The sequence below is a fragment of the Streptopelia decaocto genome, assembly GCF_964273445.1.
Source record: "Streptopelia decaocto genome assembly, chromosome: 11".
Classification (NCBI taxonomy): domain Eukaryota; kingdom Metazoa; phylum Chordata; class Aves; order Columbiformes; family Columbidae; genus Streptopelia; species Streptopelia decaocto.
This window is the reverse complement of record NC_138666.1, coordinates 6,983,708-6,997,136: the sequence shown is the minus strand read 5'-3', so window position 1 is coordinate 6,997,136 and position 13,429 is coordinate 6,983,708. Positions and strand designations below refer to the sequence as shown.

The 13,429-nt window shown below is 46.4% G+C and overlaps 1 protein-coding gene across 1 annotated transcript in view; it reads right to left on the bottom strand.

The window, feature by feature from the left end:
* SLC7A5 (solute carrier family 7 member 5) overlaps positions 1-10,373 on the bottom strand; it is a 34,679-nt gene extending 24,306 nt beyond the window's left edge. Inside the window, exon 1 of the mRNA XM_082062900.1 lies at positions 9,703-10,373. Within this exon, the coding sequence (XP_081919026.1) occupies positions 9,703-10,288 (586 nt within the window). The 5' untranslated portion in view covers positions 10,289-10,373. The remainder of the gene's footprint in view (positions 1-9,702) is intronic.
* Between the last annotated feature and the right edge of the window lie 3,056 nt (positions 10,374-13,429).

Genomic DNA, 13,429 nt, shown 5'->3' with positions numbered 1-13,429 from the left:
GCGAAATATCACTAAGCACAGATCACAATTCATCTACTAAAAACACCTCTGGTGAATCCCAACGGGGAGGACGGGGAGGGAGCAGAGGATCCAGGATTCACTTTGACCAGTGATTATGCTAAAAATAAATCTCTCCCTGTTTACAGAGGGATATTTAAAGGATGAGCTAACGCATCTAAAAGCACACTTTTCCTGTTAGTGAAGACAAGCCTTAGAGGTGTGACAGTGTCTTTCCCTTCCCCGTTTAGGCATTCTGCTTCTTTGACAATAGCTGCTTCAGTCACCACATTAAATACTTTTTTGGGGCCTTTTTTTGTGTTCTGGTTCTGTACGGAGTCTGCTGGACGGACCGTGGGACAGCAGTGATGTACATAAAAGGCAAAAGCCTTCTACACAGTCCAAAACTGAAAAGCAATGGAAACATCTGTATTCAGCCCTTAAAAACATATTGGCGCCAGATAAACAGGCTCCATAAAAATAAGAAAACACTTGGGGCCAGAACTCTGACCAGGGCTGAGCTTCTTCCATGACAGTCGTGACTCAGAGCCCTTCACGTCACAAACTCTCTGCTTTGCTTTTCCCACCGTGGAATAATATTTGTCTTTCCTAAAGGAGCGTGGTGGAGTTACTACAGTCTCACCCATCGGGGAAAAAATCATACAGACACCGAGACAGAAAGACAGACCGAGTAGTTCTTCAGTAAACTCTAAGACAAATCGCAGTGGCTGCTCGGCTTCTCAGAGAGCAGAGGGCTTGGGTTTCTTAGAGCAGAAAGTTTGATTCCTTTGATGCGGGGGCTGCGGGACTCCTCTGGCACCGCTCCCCTCGCCTCGGATGAACCCGCGCGGCGGGGCAGAGCTGCAGGGCCACGGCTCCACCGTAAATCAGGGCAATGACACAATGCAGGGAAAGATCAGACGGCGCTGCCTCGTTTTCTGCAGCACCTTTCGTAAGGCCGGTGCCAGAAGCCAGCCATGTGAGACCTTTAGCTTGACCCACCGGGGCCGTTTTTGGGAATCATCCTGGGAATATAGATTTCAGCACGACCTGACGTGACACGGCCGGTCTGATCCGGCAGCCCCTCTCCAAAGGCTTTCCATAACTGGGATAATCGCAGCCAGAAAACTGCTGTGCCTGCAGATATAAGAGGGAGTACTTTTATTAATACTTCTTATTACATCTGGCAGAAGCAGGAAAGAGACTCGTTGGTGACTGGTGTTCACCCCTTCATCTCTTCTGGTGAGGAGGTGAGCTCTGTTTCAAGACCTTTGAGCCACAGGGGAAGCCAGAGGCTTTCCAAGAGAAGTCTGGCTTTGTAAAGACAACAAGCGGGTCCAGCTTCAGTTATTTACTCTGTCCTAACAGACCCATCTGGCTTCAGGCACATCACTGAACCTGCTCCGCGGGCACCACCTGCCGAGTCAGCTCATTTCCCCATCAGTGACAGGAACCACGGATAAACTGCCTAAAATCCAACCCAGGAGCCAGAACCTCGCCCCCCAATAACTCACATTTTATGCGCATGTTCTTTTGACCTCCCAAGTTCCAAGATACTTCCCAAACATGATTTCTAGATGACAACAGGAACAAATCCCTACAAAGCAGACATTAAAAGGGATCACATCAATCCCCACAGAGAACAAGGCCATGACAGACGCACTGTGTGTAACAACAGCTCCTGTGTCTGCAAAGCAAAGGCGGGACGCAGTAAAACCACCCTGCGGGAACGTGGTTCTGCCCAAAGCAAGCATTATGTGAATGCAGCTCTAATACAGGTAACCCAGGGCTCGGCATTTATGCATTTATGATGCAACGCTCTTGGCAACTATCCTATAGAAAAAGGCAGAGCCGCAGCTTTCCCGGGTAATGGAACATGGTTGTGGGTCAGAGACAGAGCAAAGACAGTGCTCAGGGAGGCTTCGGCTGGGAAAAAAGCAAAGAAACCACAGCCAATCTGCAGCTCTGCACACTCGTTCTCATTCACGCAGGAAAAAAGGGCCCAGTTCCAGCAGTTATAGGTAACTATATGGGGAGATGGGAGTTTGCTCAACCCAAGACCTTTGGCAGCTTTTCAGGTGAAACATTTCTGAAAACGATGTGGGAATTCTTGAGATACTGGCAGATCTGCATTCATGCTGTGTGTGAGGCTGCATACCTTGGGAGCCTTGCACAATGTCACTTCTGTCCTTTATTTCATCTCCTATACACTGCCCTGATCTTGACCTGTAGTGCTTCCTATATAATCCAGTATACACCTCTATACCAATGATAAATCTAAGTAGCTTGCTTTAAAGAAGTAAACCCATTTAACTTACTGCAAGTTATTCAGGGATTCCCATTCTTGATACTATGGGACCAGAATGAAAATGTGTGGTAGGTTGGGAAACTTGTGGAAAAAGAAAGGGGGAGAATGAAGGGAAATCCTCCACCTCAGCTCCCCTGGCAGGAAAACGGGGGCTCTAACACCCTTAGCACACAGGGGATGAGTCGTGAAACGATTCTTGTTGTAACTCACACATTTCCAAAGCACTTAGCCCTTAAATAGGAAGATGATGCTTCCATTTACCATCTGCCTCTGGATGATCTTGATTTTCTGCTCACAGAACAATTCTCGGCTCCTTTCCATTTCCCCATCTGACAGCAAAGGCTTCTCCTTTTACTCTTTATAAAAACTGCAGGTGATGGACAAACAGTTTTCTCTTCTACCAAAGGTGGTGCAACCAGGTTTCACATAAAGATGAGACAAGTTGAGCCTGTGACCACCAAGAAACATCCTGCAGGGACAACACCAGCACATGGCGCAGACACAAAATGGTCCACACGTGTTAAAGACAACTGCTGCCTAAGCCCACAAGAGGTTAGACACATCAAAAACAGAGTTACTCCACACACTATAAACATGGAATTACGCTGTACTGACTACAGTGGTTTAAACCAAGGGGACATCAGTGCATTGGATATTCACTAATGCCAAAAAAAAAACACTTTATATTTAGGTGGCTGTGATGCCACAGTGTTTTCCAACAGTCTCAGGTGTCTGTTTCTAATAGCACAATCTGAGAGATACATACAAGGACATGGACAGAAAATGGTCAGGGAAATTTCAGCTTGATAGGTATTGAGTGAAGTCTCGTGCCCTGCAAGGTAGTAAAGAGAAAAAGCAGAAGGAAAAACCTTGCAGACGCTTCTTCAAGGACAAGTCCCTGGACAAAACAGCCAGAGCAATCGTTTTGTAGAAGGGAAACACTTAATGGCACATGAGGCTGTTGGAAAGGTGCTCTTGGCCTCAGAGCAAATGTGTCTATATTAAAATCAACTTATAATAATAAACATACCTGGCAATGCTTTACGGTTTCCTCTTTATTTTTCTTCCCAAAACAGCACTGTTGGGGGATCGGGGAACGGGTGCGCCAACCAACAACAGGTGAAAGAAGGCGAAGGCTGCCCTGCCCCCGGAGTTTAAGAAAAGGGATCAGCCCCAGACCCACCTCTAACCGAGACCACAAGCTTGGGATGTCCCCAACAAACACCCACACACACCCTGAACGTCCCACAGCTCCATCTCTCCGCTGCCTTTCACCTCCAGAAAGCCCCTGACACTGAAACAGCCGCTGGGAGCCAGAGAAGGCAGCGCCAAGCGGGAAGGATGATGCCGGCATCTCAGCACGGATCTCAGAAGCATCCACGCCCTCAACCTTCCAGAATTCCGCAATAATAAATTAACAAGCGCTTACTTGCCGTGTCTCTCTAGAGCTGTGCCAAGAAGCGCAGCGCGGGCAGCGCCAGAGGCACCAGGGCCGCCCGGGGACGAGCTCGGCGAAGAATTTCACAGTTTGCAGACACCGCGGGGGCTGGATCTCAAGCCTATAAACACACCTATGGCTTTGGTACCAAGGCATTGTAGCCGCAGCGATACACTGTTCAAACTGTGCAGTACGTGGAAAAACTATAAAGACTTTATGAATACCAGGGGAGCTAACTCCTAGGCTGTGGCAGGAGTTACTGTTTTGTCTCCCTAGAAAGACACTTGTGTTTTTCTGTCAAAGTTTCTAGATTACAGGGTGCAGCGGTTCCACAAAGCAGGTCATTTCACCACAGGAAGATGAACAAAACACAGACTTTGCCATGGGAGAAAGAAGCATATTTCTTCCCTCCCCAGCAAATCAAAAGGACCCCATAACTATCATGAGCTAAACATCTTTTTCACCATGCCTACCTCTTATGAAATATCTTTCTAACAGAAAACAACACTTACTAATATTTTATATGCACACTAAGCCCCGAAGACATGTCACCATCCTTGCCAAACAGATGGTCAGCTCCTGGACCTGCAAAATGTGGCATCTTACCCGGCCCACACTTCTAGAGAAGCACCTTCCCACAGTTGTGCTGAATTAGGATCCATTAGGAAGGTGCCTGAATTTCAGCATCGAGCGCTAAATCCTGGGTCGTGAACTTGATGAAAAATTGCAGGCGGGTTTTCATCTTGTGTCATGCCGCCCATGTCACGCAGAGGGTCAGAATCCAGCTCTGGCAAGAAACCGCTTTCTCATCCATCATGTTGGATCTGCCGGCCACATCTGACACCGCGACCGTGGGACTACTGGAATACTTGAAATACCCAGTGATGTTGCTTTGAGTTACACTGACCACGGAGAGCTCCTCTGAAAAGGCTTCCCAATTTGTTCATGTCAGGAAAGGCTCTGAAGGATCTCAGTGGTAATGTAAATCATTCAACTACAATAAAATTTAATGAGACATTTGTTGGGAAGGCCAAGAGAGGGGTGCCAAGAAATGCAGTAGCTGCTCACTGTGTTTCAAGAGTCCTCCAAACCTTCATCCATTTCAGGAGAGTCCTGCTGGTGTCAGACGCTATTTTCATTAATGCTACTCTCTCTAATTAAACACAGATTTAAAAAAGCAACCTCAGTCTTCCAACATTACCCGTACAGCAGGGATTCTACAAAGCCCCCTTCCTTCCAACCCAATCAAACAAAAGCATATTTACTGATACGGCTTAGTCATTTAATCCACCTTTCTGAAGGAGAAATAAAAAAGCATTAAAAGCTTCACGCCCTGCTTGTCCTGGCAGATTAATTCCAAGTAGAAATGCTGCAGAATAAACCTATTTTAGACAAGCATAACTTGTATTTTGCACTCGCCTTGCTTACCACCTAATACCTGATGGGTCCAAAATCCACCCACAGCTTCACTTTAACCAGCTGCTCAAACAGCCAAACTGTCAGATTTCAAGTAAAACCCTAATACTAAATAAAGATGTTCCCGGTTTCAACAGAGGCAGCTTCCAGTTGAAATGCTGACACTGAATATTCGCTTACATCTGTAATCTGGTAAGCGCTCAAGGCACGTGTCTAAACGCTTCAGGCAAACCCTGGGACTTGTTACTGTCCTCCATAAGTCACAACGTGGGCGGGGGTGTCGGGCACTGACGCTTCCATAGGACATGAGCTGTTAGGCGTGACTCAGCTCCGCACTGACTGCTGCTAATTCTTCCACTATTAGGCTGTTCATGACAAAAGAGACAAATATGTGACCATTTCACTGGAATTCAGTGCTTGCGGGAGGAGTGCCCAAAATAGTATTTCAGAAGCAGCAAAGGAAGTCGGAAGAAATGTTGAAGATTAAAATCCTGCAGCTTCGCTACAGATATTGCTGCAGCAATGTTGGGGTTATTAGTGCCAGATTAGCATATATAATTAACAAGTGATAAAAGACTTCACAGCTAACAAACCACTGATTTGACGCTAAAGATCAAGAGTAAAATTATATGAGACTGGCAGAGTCTCTCAGACTTCTGCGGAGCAGATTATATTGTCAAGAAATAAGTAAATTATAGAATAAGCTGCTATGCAGTGCACAGGGGGTGCATGGCCGGCTGTGCTTAAGAACGTGTGTAGGAAGAACAGTTCAGGCACTTGTGGAAAACCAAGCAAGAACCAGCTCAGGTCTGGAAACAGCATTATCCCCTGTTTCCTTAATCTACAGGGAATTTTCTGTACCACAAAGAGCTGTGACAGGCAAGAATTCTGCAAATTAACAGATGGAAATAAGGAATATGTGCATTATCTTTACTGGGCAATTTGAAACTTTCCATCCGTGATATATCCACATATGCTGTGTATTAGGTTCTGCTCTGTGATTTTTTTTATAAATGTTTTTTATTAACTTTTATCAGTTCCAATTTAAGAAATGTAAAAGAGGATCTGACCCACGAGCACCATAAGATGCCAGAGCTGCACGTTCAGCTGGATGCTGCTCCACATCGCTGCTCATGACGCCACCTCCTCAATGGGAGAAAAAGCGCAGGATTAAACAATTCTACAATGATTCTGCTTCTGCTACACGAAGGTGGTCCTGCAACATATATAATCAACAAGTTCTTTCAAAACTACACTTCCTACCTACCTATTCTGTTACAGAGTATGGGTTTTTTTAATTGAAAGTGAAAATAAATTGGAGAAAACTGCAGAAAAAGATACAAGTACGTTGGAAGTGCGGTGCAAATCTATGTTCCACTGTGATGCTCTCAAGAGAAAAAAAAAGAGGAGGCAACAAGAAATATAATGGGTTTTCATCTGCATAGCCTCAAACGTGCACCCAAGACACAGAGTACAGAATCCTTAGTGGTTTAATTCTTTGCCATGTGCAATATGATACTGTAATGTAGATGCAATCAAATATGCAAAGTCAGGACCCAGTAACTGTCCCTCCACCCTCTGCAGAAGGGGTAAAATTGGCTCACATGAGATCATATCTGGGGGAATTCAAATTATTGTCGGGTTTTCACACATATGCACAAACTCTCAGTTTCGTGAACTTTTCTGTTCAAAAATACTTGGATACCAGGTAGACTTTGTGTTTGTTACCCCTTAGCATTTGCTTTTATGATTTATCAGGTCTAAAAGTATCAGCCATCCAATCTTACAGGTAAAATAACATGCAGCTTATGAGTTACCCAAGTAATCTGCAGCCTGAAAAGCACGCAGCCAACCTGCAAATTCTTAGGACTTGGGAGCACTGGCTGTTTCATGATTAACAGCCTGACCCATCTCGCTGCAGGAAGATTTTCTGTAGTGAATTCCCACAATTTTATTTGGCAACCATAATAAACGTTCCCGTTGCCTTATGGAAGAACACTCTTGCATACCAACTGTCTGTAGATTACAACCTTGATAACAGAAAATACCTATTTGTAGTTAAATTTTACTTACCACCCACTTGTTTTCCTCAGCACCTTAAGGGGAACAAAATCCCCTACTCCAACTATTAATTCCTTCTTTCAAGACTGATTTATTTAGACTGAATGCCTGGGAATTCGATTTCTATAATTCATTGGGAGAAATACCAAACAACATGTCATTTATTCAACTGGTCAACACCAGTAACACTCAAAGTGGAAACAAGCAACTTTTGTTATTTCTCCTTTTACTAGAAACCATGTCACCAATTGCATTTTATGTATAGATCCAAACTTCACAAAGAATACAGCTGGTTCTGTTCTAGACAGCTGGGGTTTAGCTAAATAATAAGTCAACTGTATCCCAGTCCAGGGCCCCAAATTCCCCTATTGCTTCCTAACCTGCTCTTTCCCACTTTGAGATAACTTGTTAACATATGCTCTAGAGCATACGCACAAATAGGTCATTTTTCCTACCCTAGGGCTCTTGGGAAAAAATAATATCTCACCGGGTAAGGGTATGTTTGGAACAACCATGTAACAAAGCCGCTTGTTAGTCTGTAGCAGTTTTGTGCGACTCGCTGAGTTCTTGGACCAGACTTACGCCATTTATTGTTCCTAGCTCATGATGTGGTTTTGGCACCAGACAGTCGAAAAGCTCACTCCAAAAATCAAAGTTACAGAAAATGAACTTGCTGAAGGCGATGCATGATGAACCAACCTTTTGTAGCAAAGGAGACAAACAAAAATTCAACCCAAAGCGTAAACAAAATAGTAGCCAGTGGGGCGGGGGGTGGGGAGGAGAACAGTTTAAAGGAGAAACACATGGAAATGATGCAGATTTGTAGAAACAGCAACTCTTTCCTTGGAATTTCAAGATAAAGGTTTGAGAACAAATTCTGCTTCAGGAAAACTACTAATTGCTAACAAAAGCAAGTTGGAGACATTTATATGACTTATTAGAGAAGCATAAGTGGGAATGAGACCTGGCATGAAGAAATTCCGGACTGTGACCCACCCTGTCACTGAACGGGTCCCACCACGGGCAAATCTGCTTTACCTCCTATTTGTTTCCTGATCTGTAAAATGGGAATAGAGACGGCTCACCCCACCTATTTTGGGGAAGATCCCGCAGATGAAAAGTTACTTATTATTAGAAACATGTTATTAAAGGCCTTGTCAACTACAATATGCTCTTGCACAGCAAAACTTTGACTTACATAAAACAGTAAGAAAGTCCATCTAATCAATGCTGTTACCTTCTCAGCAAAACACGTGAAGCCACGTGCGTGCACGGCCCTTTTTTCTGTGCCACTGAAGAAACCACATTGCAGACCGGCAGGAAAGCTCTAAAACATATCTACCAAAGACTTAGTTTGTGTATGAAGACATTCGCAGAAAATGTATCTTCCATAATGAACATGTGCTGCAACTTTTGAACGTCTGCGATGCTCAGAGGGGGATGGAATCCAACACAATCTCCCTTTGGACAGCACAGAACAAGCAGACTTTGCTTCACAACTTCAAAATGGAAAAATAAAAAGATCACACAACTGTAACTTTGTACAGCAAATCAATGCTTTACAAAAGCCTCACAAAAATTATGACCTCTCCCAATATCCACCTGCACAATGGCACAAGAACTACCAGTGGAGTGGAACACAGACCGAATAGAAAATGAGGGGAGAAAGGCAGAAAATGAATGGTCCTGTATTTAAATAACGGATTTTGATGGGGTGACTTTGCAATCAATGGAAAAATGGGGCTTCACTGGCAAAACCACAGACCCCAAAATACCAGAGAGACGATAAAAACTGCAGCAGGAGAGATTTGTGTGCCCTGGCAGACACCGGTGGCCGCAAGTTCACCACAGCACGACCAAACTTCTCTGCAAGGCGACTTCCCACGAGATACCGCGTTTACCAGCAAAAAAACCCACAGGTTTTGAGCATGTTACCCGTGCACACCCAGCCGAGAAACCTCTAATCTCAGCACTGGTGCTGAAAACATCAGGCACTGCAGCACAGGCCGTGTTCAGCACCGGTTGCTTGTGACAGATAATTTCCCAACTGCACGTTATCCTAAGCTGTGTCTGCACAAACCCGCCCATCCCAGGCTCCGCAGCATCTCAGCACTGCAGGGCTGCGAGGGGATTTTCCCCTGCCCCAACACCACAAACCCCATTCCAGCGCACGGGCAAAACACACATTACATTTATCACACGCTGCTCGCTGCGCTGCTGGAAATCAGAGAGGTTAGCTAGCACACAAGCAGCAGTTTGGAAATGTTTTGCTCGATTTATTAAGGATGTGGCTACATTTCCTACTCACGCTGTTCAAAACAGCCAAAACCCACCCCAGTGTGCAGCCAGTTTAGCGCAGGAGAGATGGTGCATCTCCTACAAAGCAACGGGCTCAAGGCAACCGGCTGTGCGGGTGGACCTTTTGGGGAAGGCGATGGCGAGCGGGAGCCACGTGGGGCAGCAGGAACCTGCGGGTACTTACGGACACACAGACAGGCCACCAGCTTGGCGGCCTCATCGGGCACCGGACAGGTGGGGAAGATGGGCTTGAGCAGGTATGTGGCGAAGACCAGAGCCACGATGTATTGCGAGGAAGGCCGGATGATGAGCAGCTCTATCCAGAGCTTGAGGAAGGCGGGCAGGGAGCCGTACACCTCCAGCATGTAGGCGTAATCCCCGCCGGATTTGGTGATGGTGGTGCCCAGCTCAGCGTAGCACAGAGCACCCACGATGGAGAAGGCCCCGCAGACGGCCCACACCACCAGCGACAGCCCCGGCGAACCGGCCTCCCGCAGCACGCCGGTGGGGGTGACGAAGATGCCGGAGCCGATGATGGTGCCCACGATGATGGCCACGCCGTTGAGCAGCGTGATGGAGCGCTGCAGGGTCACCCCCTCGCCCTCGGCGCAGGGCGAGCGGGCGCAGCCGTTCTCCTGCGCCCCGCCGCCCGCCGCATCCAGCATCTTCTCCATCGCCTGCTTCTCCTCCTCCTGCGCCAGCGAGGAGGCCGAGCCCGCCGGGCTCCTCTTCTTCACGCCGTTGCTGCTGCCGGTGCCGCCGCCCGACATGGTGGCGGAGCGCGGAGCGAGAGAGAGCGCGGAGCCGGGCGGGCCGCGCCGCCGCCACCATGCAGCCGCCCCTTTTGTTCCGGCAGCGGTGGGCGGTGTGAGGAGAGCGCCTCCCGCCGAGGCGGGGAGCGGGACGGCCGCCTTTCCGGGAGGAGGAGGACGGCAAGGGGGAGGAAGGGGGGTGTGGAGCGCCCCAGGCTGCTCGGGCACCCCCGCAGCGGCGGGTTGGCCGCCCCCTCCCCGGCGCATCCACCTCCTGCGGACCGAGGGACCCCGCGGGGAAAGGGGGGACAAAGGGATCAGTGCATCCCCCCAAACACCTCTGGGGTACAAGGGGGCTCTTGGGTGGCAGCTGCCAGAGGCGGGGGCTTGTTACCATTCATCCTTCTGCCGACGGCGGGCTGCGTGTTCTTATGAAGGAGAATGTTTGTTTGTGTCTGTGTGTGCAAACCTGAAGTTCAGCAAAACCTGCATCTCCCAGTTCCTCCCCAGCCCCATCTGATTTCAGCACATTTGCACACTGATTTCAGCACACTTCTGTTTCACAGAATCACAGAATGCCAGGGATGGGAAGGGACCTCGAAAGCTCATCCAGTCCAATCCCCCACCAGAGCAGGAACACCCAGATGAGGTTACACAGGAAGGTGTCCAGGTGGGTTTGAATGTCTGCAGAGAAGGAGACTCCACAACCCCCCTGGGCAGCCTGGGCCAGGCTCTGCCACCCTCACTGGGAAGAAGTTTCTTCTCATATTTAAGTGGAACCTCCTGTGTTCCAGTTTGTACCCATTGCCCCTTGTCCTGTCATTGGCTGTCACCAAGAAGCGCCTGGCTCCATCCTCCTGACATTCACCCTTTCCATATTGATCACCATGAATGAGGTCGCCCCTCAGTCTCCTCTTCTCCAAGCTAACGAGACCCATTTGACACATTCACTCCAGCCCAGGCCAAGGCCCCATCACTGCATCACCTGCATTTCTGCAGAGGCACCGCCTGTCACTGCAGATGCCAAGATCACCAAAAAGACTTTTTTGCAAAAGAAATATATTAAATTCACCGATCTGGCAAGCACACAGGCAAAATGAACAACTTCTACCACACTACCTCAGTGAAGGCAAAGGTTTTGCATCCAAGAAGACTTACTTGGATAATTCACAACACTGTCCAAGGAGCCAATTCTTTAGCAAATCCAGACTCCCTCTTGTCCTTGTGGGACAGGTGCAGAGGCTAAAACTGGAAACCCTGATTCTCAAAAACAATCATTCCCATCGAGAGGTGGAACTGGTACCTTTGAGGAGCCGTTTCTCAGCAAGCGATTAGTTGGTGTCACACCACAAGTCGAACACAAGGTCAGTGTCCTTCTTCCCCAGACCATCCTCCTCCTTGAAAGCTTCAGACATGTAAGGTGAGTCAGGAGGTTTTCTGCAAGATACCTCAGAGAAACTCAAGATCTGCATTCTAGGGAAAAAAAAAAAATAACATTTTTAGTAACATTTTAGGGTACCTGGCACTGGTAATTGGCATCACCACCACTTCCAGCCATCACAGGAATCCTTGCAGTGCTGATCAGAACCTGACACCTAGTGGCTGCTGGCTCAGGGGCTTCAAGCTGTGCTCACAGCTTCTTCGTGGGTATAATATTCCTATATGTAGGAAAAATGCTTAGACAAAAATTACCTTTGCACCGAGAACATTATTTCCTAGTTTTCAAAGAGAAATGGGAGCCTGAAGAGATGGCGAAGACTATGGAAATTAATTCAAAATAAACAGCAACACATATTTATCACTCAATTTTCCTGAAACGCCCAAAGCCTTTCTTTAGCTTTCTAGCTTGACATTACTGCTGTAATCTAAACTGATTATTTCTCAAACTGATATTTACCAACACCTACTTGTTAGTGTATTTCATACTTTATCCCAGGCAAAACATTCACAGGGACATAAAAATCAGAAAACAAAAAAACAGGTACCTACAACACATGGGATTGTCTCTGTGTTCCTTCACGACATCAGGATCCAGCAGACAGGATTGGAATTGAAATCAGAAGTATTCTTCAGGTATTTTCAGATGAATGCTCGAATTCGGTTGTACAAAATCATTCATCAATGGATTTACTTCACCATTGCTCTGGACTAAGTTCTTACCCTAAGGCAAATATATTAACTGCCTGATAATCAGCATTTTACACCCGATATTAACCTATTTCACAGAAGTTTCCTTTAACTCTCACAAGAATGGGACCAAGTTATCTTTTTCTCTCTGCATCCAATCCTTCCAAAGGAAATTTCTTAAGAAATTTACAACTAAGAATTTGTAGACTTTGGTCTCAGATTTGACAGCATTTCCACTTGGAAACCCTGGGATGGAGCAGCAGCTGCTGAACTGCCATAGTTAAAGTCAACAACATACTTGAGTGTCTTGCAAATTAATCTGAGTTAATTCTGCAACTGTTTCTCCATTTGTATTACTGAGAAAATACCTACTTTACAGTCACGGTGTTAGGGTGTGTTCGTATAGTGCTTTATATCTTCAAAGCACTTCCCAAATGCCAAGTATTATTATCAGTTCTGAGCACGGACATTAACTCTCCTCAGGCCCCCAAGTTATTCTGCAGAATCTTTGAAGACTATTTGATTATACAATCAGTTCTCCATATGCTAATACTCAGGCACTTCAAGTTTGTCACATCAAAAAGAAAGGCGGAAAGAATTATTTGTCAGAAAGACAAATAATTACCGATATCAGAAGTAAATTGGCCATTTGTTACAAGTAATGTCTATGTTCTTAACCATTTATCGGGAGAGCTGCCTTGATCAAAATAAGACAGCCTGCTGGAATCAAATAAGCCATTTCTTCAGCAAACACCTCAGCTACACTGAAACAAGAGCTTCTCAGCTCAAATGCCAGTTTGAGAGGCCTTCTGGGGAAGTATTGCCTGCAATTATCCTAGGAGGGAATTCCTTAACCAGGAATGTAATCTACTGTTCCCATCAAAAGAAGTGGAAACTTGCTGGAATGAATTCTAGGGATCTACACGATATCTAGAGTCTAGGCACGGCTAAGCAGTGAGACAGAAATGAATGCTTATTTCACCTGATTACCCAATTTTTATAATTTATTTTACTCAAAGTTTTTTTTGATAA